We start from the raw sequence: 19,741 nt of genomic DNA, 5'->3' as shown, positions 1-19,741 counted from the left end.
TCTATTTTCTTTTCTTGTTTGCCATAGGGATTTAGGGTGAAAACCAGGCGTTTTTGGCCAAACCAATTGTTGTACGAGAGAAAGGGGGGATTATGTATCTTATTGCCCTCCCACAAATGGCGTTTTTTTTGTCGACAGGGTTTTTGCATATATATTTTTTTATACCTTTTGTTGGGAAGCGGCCTCCCCTTCGGCCTGAACGGTCACGACGATTTTCGTTTGTTTCAATTACAAGTTGGTTGGTAGTGTATCTTGTTGTTGCTGTTTATCCTAGATAGCTTTTATCTTTTTGCAATCTATCACTACTTATCATTTTCCCAAATACGGTGTACTCATGATGTCTGTCTGGTTGATAATCCTTACCTAAAGTGTTGTTGAAATATTTTCTATTTTTTTTTTGGTCTTGGAGGGTACATATATGGTGAAGTATTCTGTTCAATATTTCGATTCAAAGTGTATACCTTTGTCCCTTTTCAAAAAAAAAAATATACACAAATATATTGTCCGGTTTCCGTGGATGCTGTAGCTCAATTATTTCCTGGGGAGAGGAAAAAAAAACATATATACAATCAATTCACCCAAGCATACTCCTCTTCCGCCCCCTCAACCTCACCCCTTCCAACCTCTTCAACACACTCTTCGCTCCCTTGCCCGTGTCCCCATACGCCCTCAGCACCTCTTTGAACAGCGGCTCAGCGGCAGGATGCGTAGCGCTGAATGCGCGCTCAAGGACGTATAAATCTACTGCTTTGTCCTCGTCTGCTATGGATGCGCTGGTGAGACCAAAGTCGACGAGGTAAATGGTGCCGTGGCGTATCAACTTCTTTGATTCTTCTTCTTCGCTGTCTTCTTCTGATGGCCACAACGACGATGGGGACGAGGAGGAAGAGGAAGAGCAAGAAGAACAAGAAGAAGAAGGGGTAGGTGAGCGAACCATGATATTACTCGTTGTCAAATCCCCATGGCACACACCGACGGCGTGGAGTTTACCGATTTCACGACCTATTCGTGCCATGAGGTTTATCATATCTTGTTCTTCTTCCTTCTCCTTTGCTCCCTCTTCAACTCCATCTTTCGCAACCTCAGCTCGCTTCGCCCACTCATCAAGCACACCCCTAACCGTGCCTCCCCCAAGAAACTCAAGCACTAACCAACCTTCCTCCGCATCTACTCCCAACACCCCAGGCACATTGACCCCTTCCTTCTTCACTCGCAGCAAACTCCTTGCTTCAGCGAGTAAGCGTTGGCGGGTGAGGCGCCGGTCGAGAGTCGGGTGCCGGTATGGTTTTGGAGGCCGGTATTTGAGAATTGCAGGGCGAGAGAACCAGAGAAAAGAGGTTGTGTATAGGAGAGCTTCTGCGCCTTGGGTTATTTGCGTGAGGTTTGAGGAGTCGAAGGGGGGTGGCGGGGTATGGAGGGGGAGCGAGGTTGGAGGTGTAGGTGGGGGCACGATTGGGGGAGCGAGGGGTGGTTCGGCCATTGTGTGCGTAGCGGAGGGTCGTTGGTTGTGGTCGTTATGCGCGTTGGTTCTTTTATGAGTACAGGGAGAGAGAACTGGTAGTGTGTGGAGAGTCGATTGCGTACAGTTGTGTCGTGGTGTTGGTGTTGTATGTTTTTTTTGAAGGAAGTCGCGGGTCGCGCGAACTTGCCCCGCGTTGGCGACAAACCAAACCAAACCAAAACTAAACCACAGCCCAGCCTCAGCCCTGTAACGATCGCTCGATTCATCTCCACCCCCTTGCCATTGGCAAACCACCAAGCGAAGTTGACACCGTCGATCAACCGTTTAAACGCCCCCCCCTCTCTCCGGGGTACCGAAATTAGATTGACATGTTAACCCACAAACTCGGCAAACCCAAAGTGCACAGGTAAAAGGGTGTACCCGAAGATCAGCACTTCATGATCGCTAGGGCACAGATGGGAAAGCACGACCAGCAAGAACGTGCAGTCCCAGTATCACATCACAAAGCAATGACAACAACTTCCTTTGTAAACGAGTGATTATTGCATTGAACAATCTCATTCTACATTGAATTCACTCATCTCTGGTTTTTCCGCCTTGCCACCCATAGCCACAAAAGTAGCGACCGAGTTGATCTCAAAAAAAAAAACGGACAAAGTTGCTAAAAGTAAATGATAACACAAGAAAAAGAAAAAAGGGTGCCCAAGGAGTGCAATGATCTCTAGCCACAGGCAATAGAGTTCGTTGTCCGTGAAGCATGAAAAACCAAGTCGCCGATCCCAAAAAGCCAGAGCCCACCATGCTCGTAAAAGCAATTCGCATAACAGTCCGATAAACACGAGAAGGAGAGAAGAAAAAAGGGTTGGGAAAAGAAGATCTTCCTATAAGGAAGAGACGAAAGGTAATCGTGATGTTTGGAACGATGAAAAAAAGCTCGACCTTGGCCGGGATACGGAATCAGTAAGAACAAATGGGCAAGATGATAAAAAAAAAGTCGTCATGGGCCGTGAAGAAGCAGGTTTGGTAAAGCGCCACAGTAATATGCACAAGGGAGCAGAGTCCCGGAATGGATCTTGTCAACTGCCTAGTAGACGGGGCTCTTGCGCTTCTCAGTGCCAGTGAGAATGAGCTTGGGCGTACCACGGCGCTCCTCTGGGCGGATGTCAACAAGGCCGCCACCAACAGAGGCACCGTCATCACTGCTAACGCTGTTGGCAGTGTAGGTGCGGTTGATAGAGTTGTCGCGAGAGCGCTCCTTGGAGGCCTTGCGCTCAGAGCCAATAGCGCCATTGGCTACAGCACGAAGGCTGCCAATGCTGGGCCTGCCGGAAAGGCTGCCACTGCCTCCGCTACGGACACTGTCCGAGTCGTTGTCAGACGAAGGGAAATGCTCGCTGTCCGGAGAGGCACTTCCGCTGCTGGTGCGGTGAGCACGGCGTCCAATGCCAGCGCGGACAAGGTTGCCCACAGCCTGACGGCGTTGACGGGTAGCAAAGTTCTTGCTACCCTCGTGCTTGGTAGTGGGGCGCTCTTTGAGCTCCTCAATGGAAGGAGGGTTGCGGGGCTGGCGGACAGGGTGCTCTCCAGCACGTGCCTGACCAGGACCGAAAGTGCCAGTCATTGGGGTAGCAGGGAAGCCAGCGGAACGGGCGAGAGCAGAGCGGGGACCCTCGGCAGCCTCGGTCTTTGCGTCAACAGCAAGAGTAGAAGGGTTCTTCTTGTGCCCGCGACGGAAGGCATTGGCGGATGGCGGCGGAAGAGGAACCACATCCTGGGGAGGAGTGTTGGACTTCTTGGGAGGCGAAGTGCTGCGGGTGGCCCAGGGGCTGGGGTTGCTCTCGTTGGGAGGCGACACATGAAGGACAGGGGTGTCAACCTTGGGGGGCGATCCGGCAAAGCGCGGGGTTGGCGGAGGCGGGGAGTTGGACAGACCCGCCATGGCGTTGAGAGCCTGGACGGCACCGTTGTCCTGCTGGTAGCTCGGGTCGACGACATACTGGTACTGGCCGGTCATCTGGTTGAAGACCAGGTAGACACCAGGCTGGTTCGTCTCCTGAATAGCAGCAGTGTTGCCAAACTGCTGGCCATAGGCGTTCATCTGGGGAGTGTATGGCGTGTTGGGATAGCCATGTCCTCCAGACATGTTCATGCTGCCAAACTGCTGCGTGGTCAGAGCAAGCAGTTGCTGCTGAAGCTGCTGCTGCCTCTGGGCAAGGTACATTTCAGTAGCCAAGAGTTGGGCAGCAACGTTGGGGTCCATCTCGCCATCATCAAACTCGAAAGAAGGAGGAGCCAGGACCTGATTGTAGTAGTCTGGCTGCTGCTGCTGTTGCTGGAACTGGTTGACACCGCGGAAGCCGGAGCCAATGGCCGTCTGAGGAACACCCTGGTTGGCACCGTTGTACTGCTGCCTGGGCATGCGGTTGTTGTTGTTGTTGTTGTTAGCAGCGTTGTTGGCACCAACGTTGTGCTGTGCCTGGGAGTAAGGCGCAGAAGCAGGAGGCTGAGCAGACGTGGGCGTCTTAGGCGCAGTGCGAAGGCCAGCCAAAAGGTGCGAGCGGCTGGTGCGGGGAGTGGCAATCGAGTCCTCGGCAATCGAGGCGACCTTTGGAGGCGAGGCAACGCTGAGACGCTTAAGCTGAGCGCCCTTTCCGCGCGAGGCAAAGCTGGCAGTGGGCCCGCCAAATCCGGCCTGGGATTGAAAGTTGTTGTTTTGGTTGTTGTACGTCATTTGAGCAAGACCGCCAGCGTCCATGCTCATTTTGGTGGTCTAAAAAGAGGTTCGAACAAAGGGTAAGGCTGCAAGTTTGGGGGTTGAAGCGTATGCAGGGAAGTGCACACGAGAAAGGATACAGAATCGAAGATGATGCAGACGAGCTCGACAGTCGACGGTGGGCGGACGTGCGAAGGGGGTGGCGATTACGGGATTAAGGATCGTACTGATCAGAAGTGGTGTAAGGTAGAGGTTGGAATCGAAAACCGGCCGATGGGCAATGCAGTTGGAGCTATTAACAAAGGCTGTAGGTCGCTGCGTGGTGCGGCGGAATGCGCAGGGTTGGGAGGCAGGAGCAAATGTGGTAGCGGGTAGGCGGGGTGGGCCTAGGGCACAAAAGCTGCAAGGTATGCGGCGACGGAAGCTCTTTTTCTCTTTTTTTTGGTTGTAGATGAAGGTGAATACACGAACAAGCCGTGACGGGATCAGTGGGCAGGCAAGCTGAGGATGATGCGTCGACGGGGGGGTTCTTTTTTTTTAGAGGATGGTGGGGAGCGACGGGACTGGCGCGCTCTCTCACACACAAAGGCAGATTAGGCGGAGGGTAAGCTGGTCCAAAGAAGCGGAACAGGTAGAAGATGCAGAAGCAGCGGATGGGTGGCAGAAGAGAGCGAGGGGATGGTGGTGGTGGAAGAGAGCGGAAGCGGAAGAGGAAGAGAGATGGAAGAGGAAAGGGCGAGATGGAGGAGGGGGCGAGGAAGAGAAAAGTGACGGGCACAGCGAGAGGAGGGAGAAGAGAGAGAGAGCGAGACGGGCGGTGGGGACTGTGGGCGGCGCTATAAGGTGACGGGGCGTGGGTGGCAGACAGGGCGGGTTAGCAGCTCAGCAGCGACCCTGCATCGGGCTAGGCCCAAAGCAGGCCCCCTGGCCACCGAGCCAGACGCTGGATGCAGACTGCAGACTTTGAAACGCTGGGTTCTGATGCGCAATCACGGAGGAGCCACCGTTCCTGCGTGCGTGTGCGTATGCTACTTGACTGCGCCCTTTTTGCTCGTGTCCGTGTTGGGTAGGTATGTAGTGTGTGTATTATGCCAGCGGTCGTATGTGCTATGCCCTGGCCGTCTCGAGTGCGGGCGAGGTTTCATGCGCACGCGTCGGCCGTTGTCTCCATATGATGACCAACCAACCCATGATGACTACTTGGCAACAACTATCGAGTATACCACCCATGACCATGACCATGACCATGACCATGACCATGATGATGATGGCCATCAATAGCCACCGCCCTCACCGCAACGCGCGCACCGCTGCACCGCTGGACCGGACAGCGTCTATTGACGGGCTCTGGGCCAGTCATTGGTAGCGTGGCCAGCAGTCGCCAACGGCGGCCACGCCAAGTCGCGCCGCTACTGGTCAGCTCCGAGGCCACGACGGCCGCACCTCAGCCACCAAGCAACCCCCCGTCTAAATATACTCTGCCATTCACCATTCACCAGTCCAGTCCAGTCCAGTCCAGCGCATGCATCTCCTCCCTCCAGCGCATCCATCACCCTCCATGGCCATGCACCGCCAGCGCAGATCTGCCTACCCGCCTGCCGCTGCATGTGCCTCTGCTCGCATTCCGTTCCCTTTTGCTCGTGCCTTGCCAACAAACTCTCGCTTCCTCACACTGGCGGTCCTTTTCTCGAGCCGCCTGGTGCTCAAGCGAGCCTGAAACTGTCGCTCCGTCTCAACTCCCGCGGCCCGTGCACCGCTCCCTCATCTCGGTACCGCCTGCGCTGCCCTGCAGACTGCAGACGGACCTGCCAAGCCCCCTCCCATCGTCCTCGTCCTCGTCCTTCTCCTCCGCCGCCGCTGCGTAGTCTGCCGCTCTCCCCCCTTCTCCTTGTGGCTTCTACGCGGCTGCCGGGCGGGCGGCAGCGGCGGCGGCTCCTTCACAGGCGACAACACCTGTCCAACGGCCCGGATCAGTGCTGCAAATCTTATCTCACCTGCTGCCCACCACGCCTCTTCCGTCCAGTAAGCTGCGCTAAGCACTACTAGACCCCGAGCCGTCTAGAAAAAACACTAAAATGCTTTGCTGCCTTCTGACTTGGCTTGTCGATGAAAAAGAAATCATGCTCCCTTTGCTCCGTCGCCTCAATCGGGCCAGCACGGCCACGCACAGTGGGGCCGAGCTACCCATTCCGGTACCTGCCCATGTGCTCTCGTGAGGCTTGCTCCCCCTCCCCCAAGGCACAAGGCACTGGCAAGGCCATGGCTATGGCGGATTCATATATACACAACACCACCACTGGTCCCATCCTCGCTGTATCACCTTCCCGTCCTCATCTCATAAACACCTCGTGCTTCACCTTGCTCCCGCGTCTCCGACTCTGTTTCACCCAGATTGATGATCCAGATTGCTGACGCTCTGGTGCCACAGAGCTACTTGTTTCGAACCCCCTCCGAGCTTCTCGGATACTTTGTCCTGCCAGCCTGCATCCCTGCTATCGCGTGCACCGAGCATGTGGTTTGCAAAGCCCTTCACGTGACTGCCGTTTTTCTTCTTCCGCTTGCACTTGCCCCCAGCTGCGTACATCATCATTATCATCTTGACATACATCCACACTGTGTCCATGCCTCAAGCTGTCAATGTCCCCCCGCAAGACGAACATCGTCAACTTGCTCACTACCCAACTCGCATCCATGACCTGCAACCCGACAATGTTTGCTAACCCATCAGCCCATCCCATCTGCAACGCACAGAACAAGAGATGCCTTTGTTTGCCTCGATTCTCGTACTGTTTGCCTCGACTCTCTCACGGTTTGCCTACCCTCTCTCACAAATTCGTCCATCCGTTTTGTCATCTCACCCCACGACGCGTTTCTTCATGTTTGGGACTTGGCATGAGACTCGGAACGAAACATCTGACAGCACAAACTCCACGCAATTCTGAGTCGATCATGGCCAACAACTTCGTCATCAAGGTCAGAAGCATGTTTCCAATCGCTTCATGTTCCGTTTCTCCTTCGGTATACGAGGAAAACATTCAAAGCCAGGCTCTTAGGCATACCCAGAATTCTGAGTATTTATCTTCCTTGATGCCATGCCATGATTCAGTCATCAGATTTGCAGGTCACTTCTACTCTATTACTACCATTACCAGATATACTCTTACCACACCCTACACCATAATTCATCTAATCAACAAACAAACACCTTCATCATGCTCTTTTCTACTATCATATGTGCAGCTCTTGCTCAGAGCTTGACAGTCTCCGCCGCGACCATGATGGTCACGGTCGCTGCCAACAACAAGTTTCAGTTCACACCAAACTCCGTCACTGCTCAACCCGGAGATACGGTCGCATTCAACTTTGTCGCTCAGGTACGTCCATCAACACTTTGCTCTTCGCTTTATCAAACGCTAACTGTTACCCTCACAGAACCACAGCGTGGCCTCCTCGACAGCAAACCAGCCCTGCCAACCCGGACCCAACGCCCTCTTCTCCGACTTCCAGCCCATCCCCGGTAACCCCAAGGGCAGCCCCAACCCAGCCAACGGCCGTCGCCAGGCTGGCAACACCCCTATGTTCATGGTCCCCATTACCGACAACCAGCCCATCTACGTCTACTGCCCCCAAGCCCAACACTGCCAGCAAGGTATGGTCATGGTTATCAATCCTCCCAACGCTGCTGCCGTTACCCAATACCAAAACGCCGCTGCACAGGCAAACAACAACATCCCCCCCAACGGTGGTGTCAATGGCGGTCAGATGATCAACAGCAATGCTGGAACCAACCCCAAGAATGTCCTCGGTGCCAAGGCTGGTGATGCGGCAAAGGGTAAGGGCAAGAAGGCCGGTGGTGCCGCCGCTGGTCTTGCGGGACTCCTGGGAGGTCTTGGAGGAAACTAGGGTGCGTAATGCATTTGACGGACTTAATTAAAAGAGCTATGATACATGAGTTTGGGACGGATAATATCTGGGTACATAATGGGTGGGTTAATGGATTGATTTGTATGCGCGGGATGTTTAATACACATAAGATAATAGATAATCCTGAGATAAAACACAAGTTAGTAATGACACACACTTTCGTTAAAAAAATATCAGACACTCGTATTTTCTGCAGTGAACAGCGTGACCATTGCTTTCACCCCGCCAAGCTGAGCAAGTTCGAAGGCAGTTGACTTGTGGCCTGCGGGTTGGGAACAATACTACCAGTTACCCCTGCTCACCCATCTGTAAAAAAACACACACTCACTTCCACTACCATGTCACCAACCATAAGTAGAACAATGGCAAGCCGAACAATACCTAGCATACCCATACAACCCACCATACCTATATCTAACACCCCCAACCTCCCCTCTCCACCTTACTCCCCCTCAATCAATCCAAATCTAATAATACTCATCCTACGAGATATTCGGCTGGCCCGACTCCTCCTTTAATCTTTACAAAATATCCAACTTGGTCACTTCACGGTCGATCTTTCCAACAACCCCCCCACATCACCATCAACCTAATCCAACCACTCAACCCAATCATCCCTCAAAATGCCACCCCTCCACCTCCCCTTCCAACCCCACAACACCTCTACCCCGGCTCTTTCCCTCAGCACACCCCGCATTCTCCTTCCATACATTAAACACCTCACCTGCGGTTTTCTTACCACCACCACCACCAAGCGCATCGACGCTCAGGATAAGCACAAGCACGCCGGCGTGTATACGGCACAACGGAATCCACTCGTCGGGCCGGGATGTGCGGTTATGTAAATCGTACGTTCTTTTTTGTTTTTCACTATTGCGGCGGGTTAGAATGATTGAGCTGACTGATGCGATAAAGGTGGATGGATTGTTGGGGGGGGGGGGGGGGATGGCGCAGGAAAGATGAATCGAAGATGAAATTGGTATTTTCGGGAGTGGCAATGGGGACATGGATGTGGATGTGGGTTCTGATGAAGGGAGATGAGAGGAGTGGAAAGGGAGATGGGGAGTTTGGTAGTTGATATAGGGCCTTAGAGTACATCACGCAGTACCACCCCAAAAAAGAATAGTGTTAAAGGTACTTCAAAATCAAAAAAAAAAAGTCCTCATTTACACTCTCCCCCATAATCGCATCCTCACATCGCTACACTTTTCAAAAGCTACGCCCTGTCCTATTTGTTGGCTCCCCATTGCTCTTTTTTTTTGGGGGGGGGTTGCTAGATGTTGATAGTGCTTAAATGCTATACTTATCAGCAACTGTATAAATATACGATATTTAGCTTATATCACTTATCAAAACCTTAAGTTCCTTCTTTAGCATTTTTTTCTTCGCTCGCTCAATTTTTACTGACATCTTGATTATTTGGCTTTTTCTGGTTACTCTCTCCTCGTCGGTCATCGTGACTGGGCGAGGAGCTCTGTTGGTTTCTATTACGCGTTGGGGCATTGTTGGATTTGAAAGTCGTGGATATTGATGTCACCATGGGTGGGACAACAAGATTAGATGGGAGGAAGGAAACAAGTTATTTGATGATTGAATTTTATGCTTTGCCTAAAGTGCTCTACCTTTACCCTTTCCCTAACCCTCTCACGTAACGTCCATTGAGCCTAATTAATCTGCTCGTTCTTATCACTCGGCGCCCCCTCGAGCTTAAATCCTCCAGGCTCTTTCTTCTGAAACACACCATTCGGATCATACTTGGCCGCAATCTCCAGCAGCCTCGCCTTGTTCTCCGCGCCATAGCTAGCAATCACATCTTCCGTAGGGCCGGCGTAGTTCATGTAAACGTAGTCTGTGGCTTTTCCTGCGGCGAGCGCGGCAGCAGAGGCACGGCGCTTGACTCTCAATGCAAACGCTTGAATGCGCTCGTCGTCGGCGGCGTCGGACCAGCGTAAGTTCATGAGGGCAATGGTTAGAGGGCCGTCGGCCGGGTCCAGGCCGAGCGGGTTACCACCGTTGGAAGTCGTCTTTTGGATGAGTGTGGCGGAGAGGTCCTGGAAGGATATCGACGGGGTGTTGACGCTGGCGTTGGCGATGCTTGTGACCTCTTCGAAGAAAATATCCTTGATGGTACTAATGAGGTTTTGGTCCAGCTTGAAGGTCCAGGTTAGGGATCCTTGTCGGAGACCGTCAGGATCGCTGTTTTTCGTTGAGAGCGCGGCAAGCGTCGCGTTTTCTCCGCTACTCTGAACGATGGTCTTGCGGTCGATTGCATTGTACTCGGCAAGAATAGGGGCGTTGGGGTTTGGCTCAGTGTAGGCCAGATCAAGTTGTGCTGCGTTGCCAAGCTGAGCTCCGCCATAACCAAATGATAAGCCTTGAAAGGCCTTTGGGTCTTTTGCCAAGTTGGTGCTAACGCTGTAGAACGCTTTGATGAGGGCAGGGAAAGCTTCCTTGGTGTAGATTCGTGAGCCTCCAAACAGCAGTGGATTCGCCTTGAAAGCGGCTACAGTGAACTTGGTCACGATACCAAAGTTGCTGTCGCCGCCTCGAAGAGCCCAGAAGAGGTCGGGATACGACGTCTTGCTGACATTGAGGATATCACCGCTCGCCGTGACTACTTCATACGAAATGACGTTGTCGCACGCAAGGCCATACTGACTCGAATAGTAGGAGAGGCCTGGGGCTGCATGTTAGCTCATGTTGAAAATTGTGCTATTATACTGTAAATCCCTACCTCCACCAACAGTGAAACCTCCAACACCAACTGCACCAAACTACATGATAGTTAGCAGAGCATAATTCACTTTTATGGAGCATGTCTTACACGGGCACCAAGGACTTGAATGTTCTCCTTTTCCAGCTTAGAGTACACTTGACCCCATGTCTGGCCGGGCTCCAATACCACACTCTTCTTGTCAGCGGAGACTGTCGTCTTGTTCAACCTCTCAAGACTGATGGTGACGCCGTTCTGGATGTTGGATGCTCCTGGCACTACCGAGTGTCCACCGCTCCTAATAGCAATTGGACAACCCGCACGGCTGGCAATGAGGAGACCAGCGGATATATCTTGGGCTGTCTCAGGCTTGAAGACACATCCTGGTCTGAAACTCCTCTGCTGAGCGGCCCAGTACGACTGGATGAAGCTCTTATAAGCATCGTCAAGCGGGTAGAGGACCTTGTCTTTGCCGTAGTCTCCCCTCAGCGTACCGCACTTTTGAGCAGTTAGCGCAGCCCAAGAATAGCTGGTTGGTGCAACTTACTGCTAGATAGCAGGGGTTAAATGTGTTAACCCCAATATTTGGCGTACCAGAACCATTGGTATCATTAGAATTGATTGGTACTGTTATAAACTTGTCGTCGGCTAACACCAGTGCCGCCAGAGCGGCAACTGAAACAATCGACTTCATACTTGTAACACGCGCGCCAAGGCAAAACCTGACGAGTAAACAAAATGACACTAATGTGACAAGGCCGAGTAGCGTGCAGGATGGCACAGGAAACTGTGGGGTAACAAGGGAGATTCCGCAATGTCCCTGGAATGTTGGAATATCATCACCCTTTTATTCTTTCTAGATTATAACTTCTGGGGAATCACCTGACTGCAAACCTCGGGAACGAGCTCTTGCAGATGCTTTGAGGGCATTGTTTGATTGGACATTATGATAAATCAGCCTGGAAGGTAAATTAAACCGTCCAGTCTCACGTTTGGCTAGCCCTAGATAGGTACACCTGTGTGACCCAAGGTAAGGGGACGTAGGTAACCAGCTGTTCTGCCGTCATGCTACAGGGGTCAAGGTGCCCGCCGACCTGGTATTCTCTTCGTATCCGATAGCGAGGAATGCCAACAAGCATCGAATTCAAAGTTTACATCCATACGTCGTTGTGATCTTGAAAGCTTGTGTGCATTTCCGTGCTGATCCGGATGCCTTCCACGAGAAATCGGTCAGCCTCTCATTGTTCACTCTCCGATCGTGAGTAGCTTAAAATTAGACACGCATAGTCAGCCCTAACGCGACAATATTGAGGTGATGACGGAAGAATAAGGCTCGAGTATCGGGCCTACTATAACGTAAGCTGGAAGCGAACTCGGAGGTGCGAATGTATCGGTGCTGTGATGGGATTGTGTCAAACAGGCGGTAGATAGAGGTAGTGTCATAGGAGCTTCGTTGGCTTGAATCGTACAAGCCGAGCCAAGGAAGGAAGGAAGTAGTAGTAGTAGTAGTTGGATGTGCATTCCTGGTGTGGCGTTCAACCAACTCTCACAGCGGAAGTGCGGCACGGCCCTACTGTTAACACCCACCTCCGAAATCCATGGCGCAACGCTCGGAGCACCATTAATAAGTACTTATGCATCGCGGTCACTTTGAACATCTTGTGTTTCTGGCGGTATGCAAGATCCACTCGACATGTAATTGCCCACACTTTATTGAGGGGTTCCTGGTGTATAGGATAATGCGTATACCGTTATGTACATGATATTATCACTTCCCAGACCGACTAAAATCTCCTATGCAAAGACTAGTACCAAGTTGCTGCCATTTAAGTCATGCTTCTTGGAAGCTTCTGATCTAGGTCTTGAAGACCATTACCAATGGAGCACGTCAACGTAAGATTCGAGTCCCTCCGAAGTCATGTCTCCAGAGCATCACGGGCTTTCTTCCCCTCAATACCACGCCGAGCCGTGTCTGTTACCCGTGAGAGGAATGCATGAACTTATTGTGCTTGGTCCCCCAGGACTCACCTGTGCCACAACGATCGAAACGATCACATCATGGACTCTAACCACTGAAATACAAGCAATGGTTTGCAATCCCGCACGCTTACACCGCCATCATCCTAGTCTCACTTTTCACAACCGCATGAATCAGAATTCAAATCCGCATCCAGCAGGCAATGGAATCTCGAAATTACTTTCCTTGTGCAGGATTCGTTCTGTGTCTTGTAATGGCGGTATGCTGCATCATCATTGGCACTTTCATGATTCTGTACGAGGTAGGTTGATGACAACAGTAATTACTAAACATGATCATACGGATATCGCTATGTATCTTGAACCCTAACCGGTATACCGCCATTGATATACAGGTGGATATACATTGTAAAACACCAAAACGCCTCGCTCCTACGGAGAGCGAACAACATGCCATTACCAGAGTGCAGCATCTTTGTCAAATCGCACCAGCTCCTTGCCTGCATCTTCGACATCTTTCCTTGCCTTCATGCGCATGTAGAAAATTGGGCAATCTCTTGACGCACAGATGACTTCACAGTGAACACTTCCTTGGCAGCGCTGACATTGCGTCCAAAGACGAGAGAAACGCACCTCGAGCTCACTGACCTTGGTCAAAGTCTTTGTGTATAGCTCGGGAATACGAGGTCGACAATTCTCACAAACTGCGCCGTCCTTTTCGTGTGCGGCGGTAAGAGGCTTCTTGCAGCCCATGCACGTTTGTGTTTTCTTTGCAAACTTCATGAGACCACCCATGGTGGGTGCAGCGACGGAGATGGATCGTGTATGTTCACCTGTGAGGAGCGAGGCTGCTTTCTTTTCGCCTAGGATAGGCTCGAAAATTCTGCCAAGCGGTTTTGCGAGTTGGTTGTCGAGATAGTAACGCGTATCGATGGGTAGGTTGTTCTCAAGAACATAGATTGGGTCTTCAGACTTTTCGAAATTCTTTGCGCCAGTGGCAGCTCTGACCATGACATACGCGACACGGTCACCAAGAGCGGGCGCTGAACCAGCGTCACGTTTCTTCATACGCTCGGCGAGTTCCACGTGTGCCTGCTTGTTGGCGTAACCGCCTTTGCCGTCCTTGTCTTCCTGTTTCGTAAGGGCTTTGGTGATGACTAGATTGGACATATCGATTTTGTTCTGTAAAAGATCTGCAATGGTTTCCTTGACGAATCTGCTTCATGTTAGCGTGGAATATGTTTTCCAAAGCTGGCTGACTTACTCTTGTGCGCCCTCGGGATCTTGGTCGATCAACAACATGCGGAGAGAGGTCTCGATGACGGTTTGAACAAGTCGACAATTGTCACGACGGACCGTCTCGATACCCTTGGTGTCCATCTTATCCCATTTGTTTGGATTCGTCCAGTAAAGGCCAGCATATCGCTTCTTGTTGATGAGGAGATATGGGAAATAAACTTTTTCGAACTCCAGCTTGATGGGTTTGAGAAACTTCGATGTCACGTAGTTTGCCGCCTCTTCGCCCAACTTCATTGCCTCCGCCAATTCAGTGGTACCAAACTTGACCATGACCGAATCGGTATCACCATAGATGACCTCTGCATCGTGCGAGTATCCATTTGCGATATTGTATTTGGCTTCGACTTCAGCCTTGGCTCTTTCAATCATTTGACGCCCGAAACTGGTGGTACTACTGGCGATCGCAAGACAGGGAAGCTTTCCATTAGTGGCACCAGTCAGACCATAGACGGAGTTGGCGGTAACCTTCATAGCCAACTGACGACCGTTGAGCACAGCCTTCTTGAAAGGATCCGTCTCAACCGCTAGTTCCTTCTTTGCTTTCTTACGTGCGCTCAGCAGTTCTTCCAAAATTTCCGTCAAGAGTCCCTTCCGCGTTTTGGCGGTACAGAACATGTCGCCGTTGGGAGTCACGATGTAGTCTTCGTCCTTCTTCATCTTGAGCTTCTCCACAGTCTGTCGGTCCAGCCACGTCGTGTAACATAGGTTGTGGGCTTGCATGATACTAGGGTATAGTGAAGCAAAGTCGAGCGTAGCAACAGGCTCTTTGTAGTAACCACGCTTGGGCTCAATGACAGTCGCACCTTCGTATTGATCGCCGTTGTCACCTTGATTTGGAAGATCCGGAATAACAAGTTGATGCTCGAGAGCCTTCCGGAACAGCTGGCTGATGAAGCGCACTTGTTGTCCTCTGGAGAGAATATAATTGAACGGAACACCTGTAGCCCTAGCCATTTCCGTGTAGTTGACCAGACACATAAGCTTGTCGAGCAGACGTTGAGGAAGGTAGGCATCCTTGAGACAGTATACAGCCAGACGTCTTCGCGAGTTCGAGTCACCGTTGAATAGTTCTGTGATCATGCTGTGGTGTACATCTTCCTTTTGTTCCTTCAGGAAATGGGCGCATACAGAGTTGAGTGTGTAACTTCGAAGCTGATGGTCCCTTTGGACCAGCTGAAGCAAGTCGAGTTGCAGGCGACCGTTGGTGTTGGTGGTTTTGGTATCCCTAGACCCCATCTGCTTGCTGGAGAAGTTTGATGTCTCCACCTTGGACTGGACCGTCTTGAGACGGGACCAATATGGAAACCTTTGGAGCTTCAGATGCTTGGCGCGATCGAGCAAATATGGGAAATCGAAGTTACTGGTGTTGTAGCCAATGATGACATCTGGGTCAACCTCGTCGAGAAAGTCGCGCCACTTCATGAGCATTTCACCCTCATCTTGGAAGGACAAAATCTGTGTCGCAACGATAGGGCTGACTGTTTCTAGACAGAAGACATTCCTAACAAAGGGCTTGTCATCTCCGTATTTTGTAACAACATTCGCAATCTGAATCACAGGGTCCACATTTGCCTCTGGGAAAACACCTTTGCGGCCAGCGCACTCGATATCGAAAGAGAGGATGCGAAGAGGGGCAATCTTTGCCCACTCGCCTTCAGCTTGGTGAGCGATAAGGTCTTCGTAATGTACCTGACCCTCAATCTGGCAGTTGGAGTGTCGGTCTCGTGGGTTGATCATCTTCCACTTGGCGGCAGGGGCTTCGACCCAGCACATACCGGTGACCTTTGTGTCAATCATGAATCGTAGCACATAGGCAATGTTGTCAAATGTGAGGATACCATCTTCTCTGGCCGGCCAGAGTCGCTTGTAGTTGGCATTGCCCTTTTGTACCATCATGCGTACACGGTTGATCAACTTGGGGTCGGTGACAGTGATCTTGAGGTATGGGCTCTTCTGGTTGCCCTGAAAGCGTAGAATGTTTTCTCTCATGTGCATTGTCACTGACGCTATGACAGCGGAGTGCTGATTAAAACTCTTTTGACATTCGGCTTCGAGGAAGATCTTGTAGGGCTCGCAGTCGGCCTGTTGGAAGTTGACGGGCGCAGCGACGTAGAAGTAGTGTTGGAATCCAGTTACGTGGAGGAGTACGGATTGACCAGTCTGTGATATACTTGTTAGCCTTGCTTGATATATGCGTATGGCGGCTTCCTACCTCTGTCACACCAAACAGTTTAACGGTCGTTTTGCCCCCATGGAGCACACCCTCTTCAGCCTCAATTTGCTGGAATACTAGGTTGTTGTTAACCTCGCTGAAGTCATGAGGCAATGGCGGCCGTCGCCATTGCTGGTCCTTTTCAGTGTTTTCCTTCTTGAGGGTCTCCATGTCCTGTGTCATTTTCTCCAATGTCTCCTCAAACTGACTGGGGCCTGGCTGGCTCGAGTTAAACAAGTCGTTGGCCATCCTTCCGGATGCTTTGCTCTTGTTCTTGCCATCCTGGAACTTCAACTTCTTTGCGGAGCGGGGCGATGTCTGTACATTGGTGCGCGTATTAGACGTTTCGGCGAGAGCGCGTTTCGCCGGCGCTCTTGCTACTGTACCCGGCATTTTTGTATATGACCAACGGACACAACACCCGAAAGAGTGGTATATGGTAGTTGGAAAAGAGGGTGTGTTTGTTGTTGGGTCGGGTCGGGTCGAGTGGTTGCGCAAAGTGCCTAGGGGAACGCGAACCGTATACGAGGCGCGAGCGCGTCATCCCTGCTAATTGATTGCCGCCACGCTAGTCATTGCCTGCCAACGTGTGCACGTGATGAGAGGCCTCTTATCGTCTTAACCATCTGTTACATTTCTCAATCGATACTTCAGCATCCTATAGGTCAATTGGCAGACATAGCAACCGTATCATACCACTTTTACTGATATCCAAGTGTTTTCTATACTCGTTTTCCTGCAAATCTAATCGAGCTGCTAACCATGACCATGGACGCCAGATAGTGTTAGTGGGCTGGTATGGCTGAACCTTGGATGCTTCAAACCATGTTTACAACAGATTGATCGTGTATTTCTACATCCACAGCGTCCACTAGGCATATTATGGACGTCAAGATACCCCGCCAAGCGTCCCCACCGGGTACGGGTGTGACCCGCGGCTTTAAGTTATGTCATTAGATCGCAGCTTGATTTTGGCTGTTCCATCTGCCGACTTGAAAACACATAAAATTCTATCATTATTTTCAACACTCTGGCTCGAACGCGATACGACAGACACAACTTCTGCGCTACCCTCAACATGACTTCCAACAGCAATGACGTTGTCATATCTCCTTTCGAGACTGAAAAGGATTTCAAGCAGGCACAATATTGCTTGTCTGAAGCTTTTGGGCGTCAAGCAAAAGATTCTGTCTGGATGCTGATGAACCCCGGGTGGGATACAGAAGAAGGACAAGCCAAACACGCTAAAAGTTTAATGAAAAAATGGCAGTCTGTCACTACCAACAAAGATGGACTGCCCAATGCCATCTATCTAAAAGCTACCCTTCCCGACCCAGATCAGCCTGGAGAGAGACGAGTTGTTGGTATGGCTATATGGAGGCAACTGTCGTTTGTAGAAGGCTATGGCGATCCTTTCTCCGACGACATGAGTGCATCCCTTAACAACCTCGACGAAACGAAACGACGCTTTGCAACCCAAATGTTCCGCTCGCTTTGGAAACGCCGCATCGCGTATATGCACGAAGTCAGGGAGTCAGGACGCAACCCACCTGCCATTTTTACTTTGGACATATGTGCAGTTGATCCAGCCTACCAACGCCGCGGCATTGCAGCGAAGCTTGTTGAAGTCGGACTTGCTGAAGCGAAGAAGAGAGGCGATCTAGAGTGTACAACTGAGGGCAGTGCTATGGGAAGAGTGGTATACCAGAGACTAGGATTCAAGGACGAAGGGACTGGCGATATCCAATATGAGGTGGATGAAGAGTTCAAAACATGGGACAAACCAGCGAACCTCTTCTTGAGGACTCGCGCCTGATAGGATAAACGTATGCTATTGAGTGCTGCTTGAATGAAAGACTGGAGACCCCTTTTGTAAATACGTAGACATTTGGTTTACCACGACAACCCAAAATGACCAATTCCCCTGCGGCCATCTCCGTCAACAGCATAAAAAGTGACTCCATCGTTCCTTGCCTCTTGGGGAAGGTGGGATGGTCGGCGCTATGTAGTGGGGCAACCCAAAGCTACCCCGCCAGGGTCAATTGTCCAGCGCTATCTCGAATGCAAGATGATGAATTAGCCCAAAACTTCGTTTATTCTCTTCGTCACATTCTACACGAAAGGCCCATTGCTCAGTCATCGTATTCCCAGTAATTGACGCGCACAAACGCGTTTTCAATCGCAACCATGCCGATTGTCGACATCCACACCCATGTTTACCCCCCAAAATACATGGAACTTTTGCGCTCGCGCTCAACCGTTCCATATGTTCGCACATTCCCAGACGCCCCGGACTCTGCCCGTCTGATCATCCTGCCAGGCGAAGATGACCCCTCAATGCCGTCCACCTCACGCGGTCGCCCAATTGGCCAAGAATACTATGAGATCAAGGAGAAGATAGCGTTTATGGACCTCCACAAGATTGACAAATCAGTCATTTCGCTGGCGAATCCATGGCTGGACTTTTTACCTGCAGAGGAGGCGGGAGAGGCGGCCAAGAAGATCAACGACGACGTCAACGACCAATGCTCACAATATCCCGGACGACTGTACTTCTTCGGCACACTTCCTCTATCTGCCTCACCTGAGGTTATAACCGCTGAGATTGAGAGATTGAGCACCCTCAAGTACGCTAGGGGTGTTATCATGGGCACGTCGGGTCTGGGACAGGGACTAGATGATGCGAAGCTCGACCCGGTATATGCAGCGCTCGAGAAGCACCAGCAACTTGTTTTCCTACACCCCCACTACGGTCTTCCTGCCTCAGTCTATGGTCCCCGTGCGAGCGAATACGGGCATGTACTGCCATTAGCACTTGGGTTCCCCCTCGAGACCACCATTGCAGTGAGCAGGATGCTCTTGAGCGGAGTCTGGGACCGGTTCACAAAGCTCAGCGTATTGCTTGCGCATTCAGGAGGTACATTGCCGTTTTTGGCTGGAAGGATCGAGTCTTGCATTTTGCATGATGGACATCTGAAGAAGCATGGCAAGACCCAGAATAGGAGAGACGTGTGGGACATACTGAAGACGAACATCTACCTTGATGCAGTCATCTACTCGGAAGTGGGATTGAAGGCAGCACTAGATGCGTCAGGGTCAGACAGGCTGCTTTTCGGTAAGTGATTAAGTTGTTGTATTGCTGCGACGCGAGACTAACAGTGGATAGGTACCGATCACCCGTTCTTTCCGCCGCTTGAAGAAGATGCAAAGGAGTGGCACAGCGTCAACGCGAATTATGGCGCTATATCGAAAGCGTTTGCCACGGATGACAAGAAAGCTCAAGATGTTCTGGGTGGCAACGCAATCCGGATACTGAGGCTTCACTGATAATTTCACCATATACAGTGACATTTTCCACGCGAGAGTTATAAGATACCTGGTGTGCAGATGTATTCAAATATTGTAAAGAAATAAAAATATGGACTCTGATTAGTATCCGGA

At 51.2% G+C, this 19,741-nt stretch overlaps 5 protein-coding genes across 5 annotated transcripts; 2 read left to right on the top strand and 3 right to left on the bottom strand.

Moving 5' to 3' along the window:
• Window positions 1-574: 574 nt before the first annotated feature.
• On the bottom strand, window positions 575-1,480 carry COCVIDRAFT_84396 (hypothetical protein; the record flags this gene model as incomplete). The annotated part of the gene is made up of 1 exon (XM_014706889.1): window positions 575-1,480. The coding sequence occupies one exon, from the start codon at window positions 1,478-1,480 to the stop codon at window positions 575-577; it is 906 nt and encodes a 301-aa protein (XP_014562375.1).
• A 1,066-nt stretch (window positions 1,481-2,546) lies between these two features.
• On the bottom strand, window positions 2,547-4,223 carry COCVIDRAFT_21819 (hypothetical protein; the record flags this gene model as incomplete). Its single annotated transcript, XM_014706785.1, has 1 exon — window positions 2,547-4,223. The coding sequence occupies one exon, from the start codon at window positions 4,221-4,223 to the stop codon at window positions 2,547-2,549; it is 1,677 nt and encodes a 558-aa protein (XP_014562271.1).
• Window positions 4,224-7,387: 3,164 nt separating this feature from the next.
• COCVIDRAFT_58324 (hypothetical protein) lies at window positions 7,388-7,856 on the top strand (the record flags this gene model as incomplete). The annotated part of the gene is made up of 2 exons (XM_014706888.1): window positions 7,388-7,549; window positions 7,608-7,856. Coding segments are annotated over 2 exons (411 nt in total), but the record flags the coding sequence as incomplete, so codon positions are not given.
• Window positions 7,857-9,763: 1,907 nt separating this feature from the next.
• On the bottom strand, window positions 9,764-11,310 carry COCVIDRAFT_84450 (hypothetical protein; the record flags this gene model as incomplete). Its single annotated transcript, XM_014706887.1, has 3 exons — window positions 9,764-10,776; window positions 10,834-10,873; window positions 10,924-11,310. Coding segments are annotated over 3 exons (1,440 nt in total), but the record flags the coding sequence as incomplete, so codon positions are not given.
• A 6,068-nt stretch (window positions 11,311-17,378) lies between these two features.
• COCVIDRAFT_32820 (hypothetical protein) lies at window positions 17,379-19,627 on the top strand (the record flags this gene model as incomplete). Its single annotated transcript, XM_014706886.1, has 4 exons — window positions 17,379-18,053; window positions 18,185-18,344; window positions 18,585-19,415; window positions 19,467-19,627. The coding sequence occupies 4 exons, from the start codon at window positions 17,379-17,381 to the stop codon at window positions 19,625-19,627; spliced, it is 1,827 nt and encodes a 608-aa protein (XP_014562372.1).
• Between the last annotated feature and the right edge of the window lie 114 nt (window positions 19,628-19,741).

This window comes from Bipolaris victoriae (genome assembly GCF_000527765.1).
Source record: "Bipolaris victoriae FI3 unplaced genomic scaffold scaffold_1, whole genome shotgun sequence".
Taxonomy (NCBI): domain Eukaryota; kingdom Fungi; phylum Ascomycota; class Dothideomycetes; order Pleosporales; family Pleosporaceae; genus Bipolaris; species Bipolaris victoriae.
The sequence above is the reverse complement of the archived record's forward strand: the minus strand, read 5'-3'. Positions and strand labels throughout refer to the sequence as shown.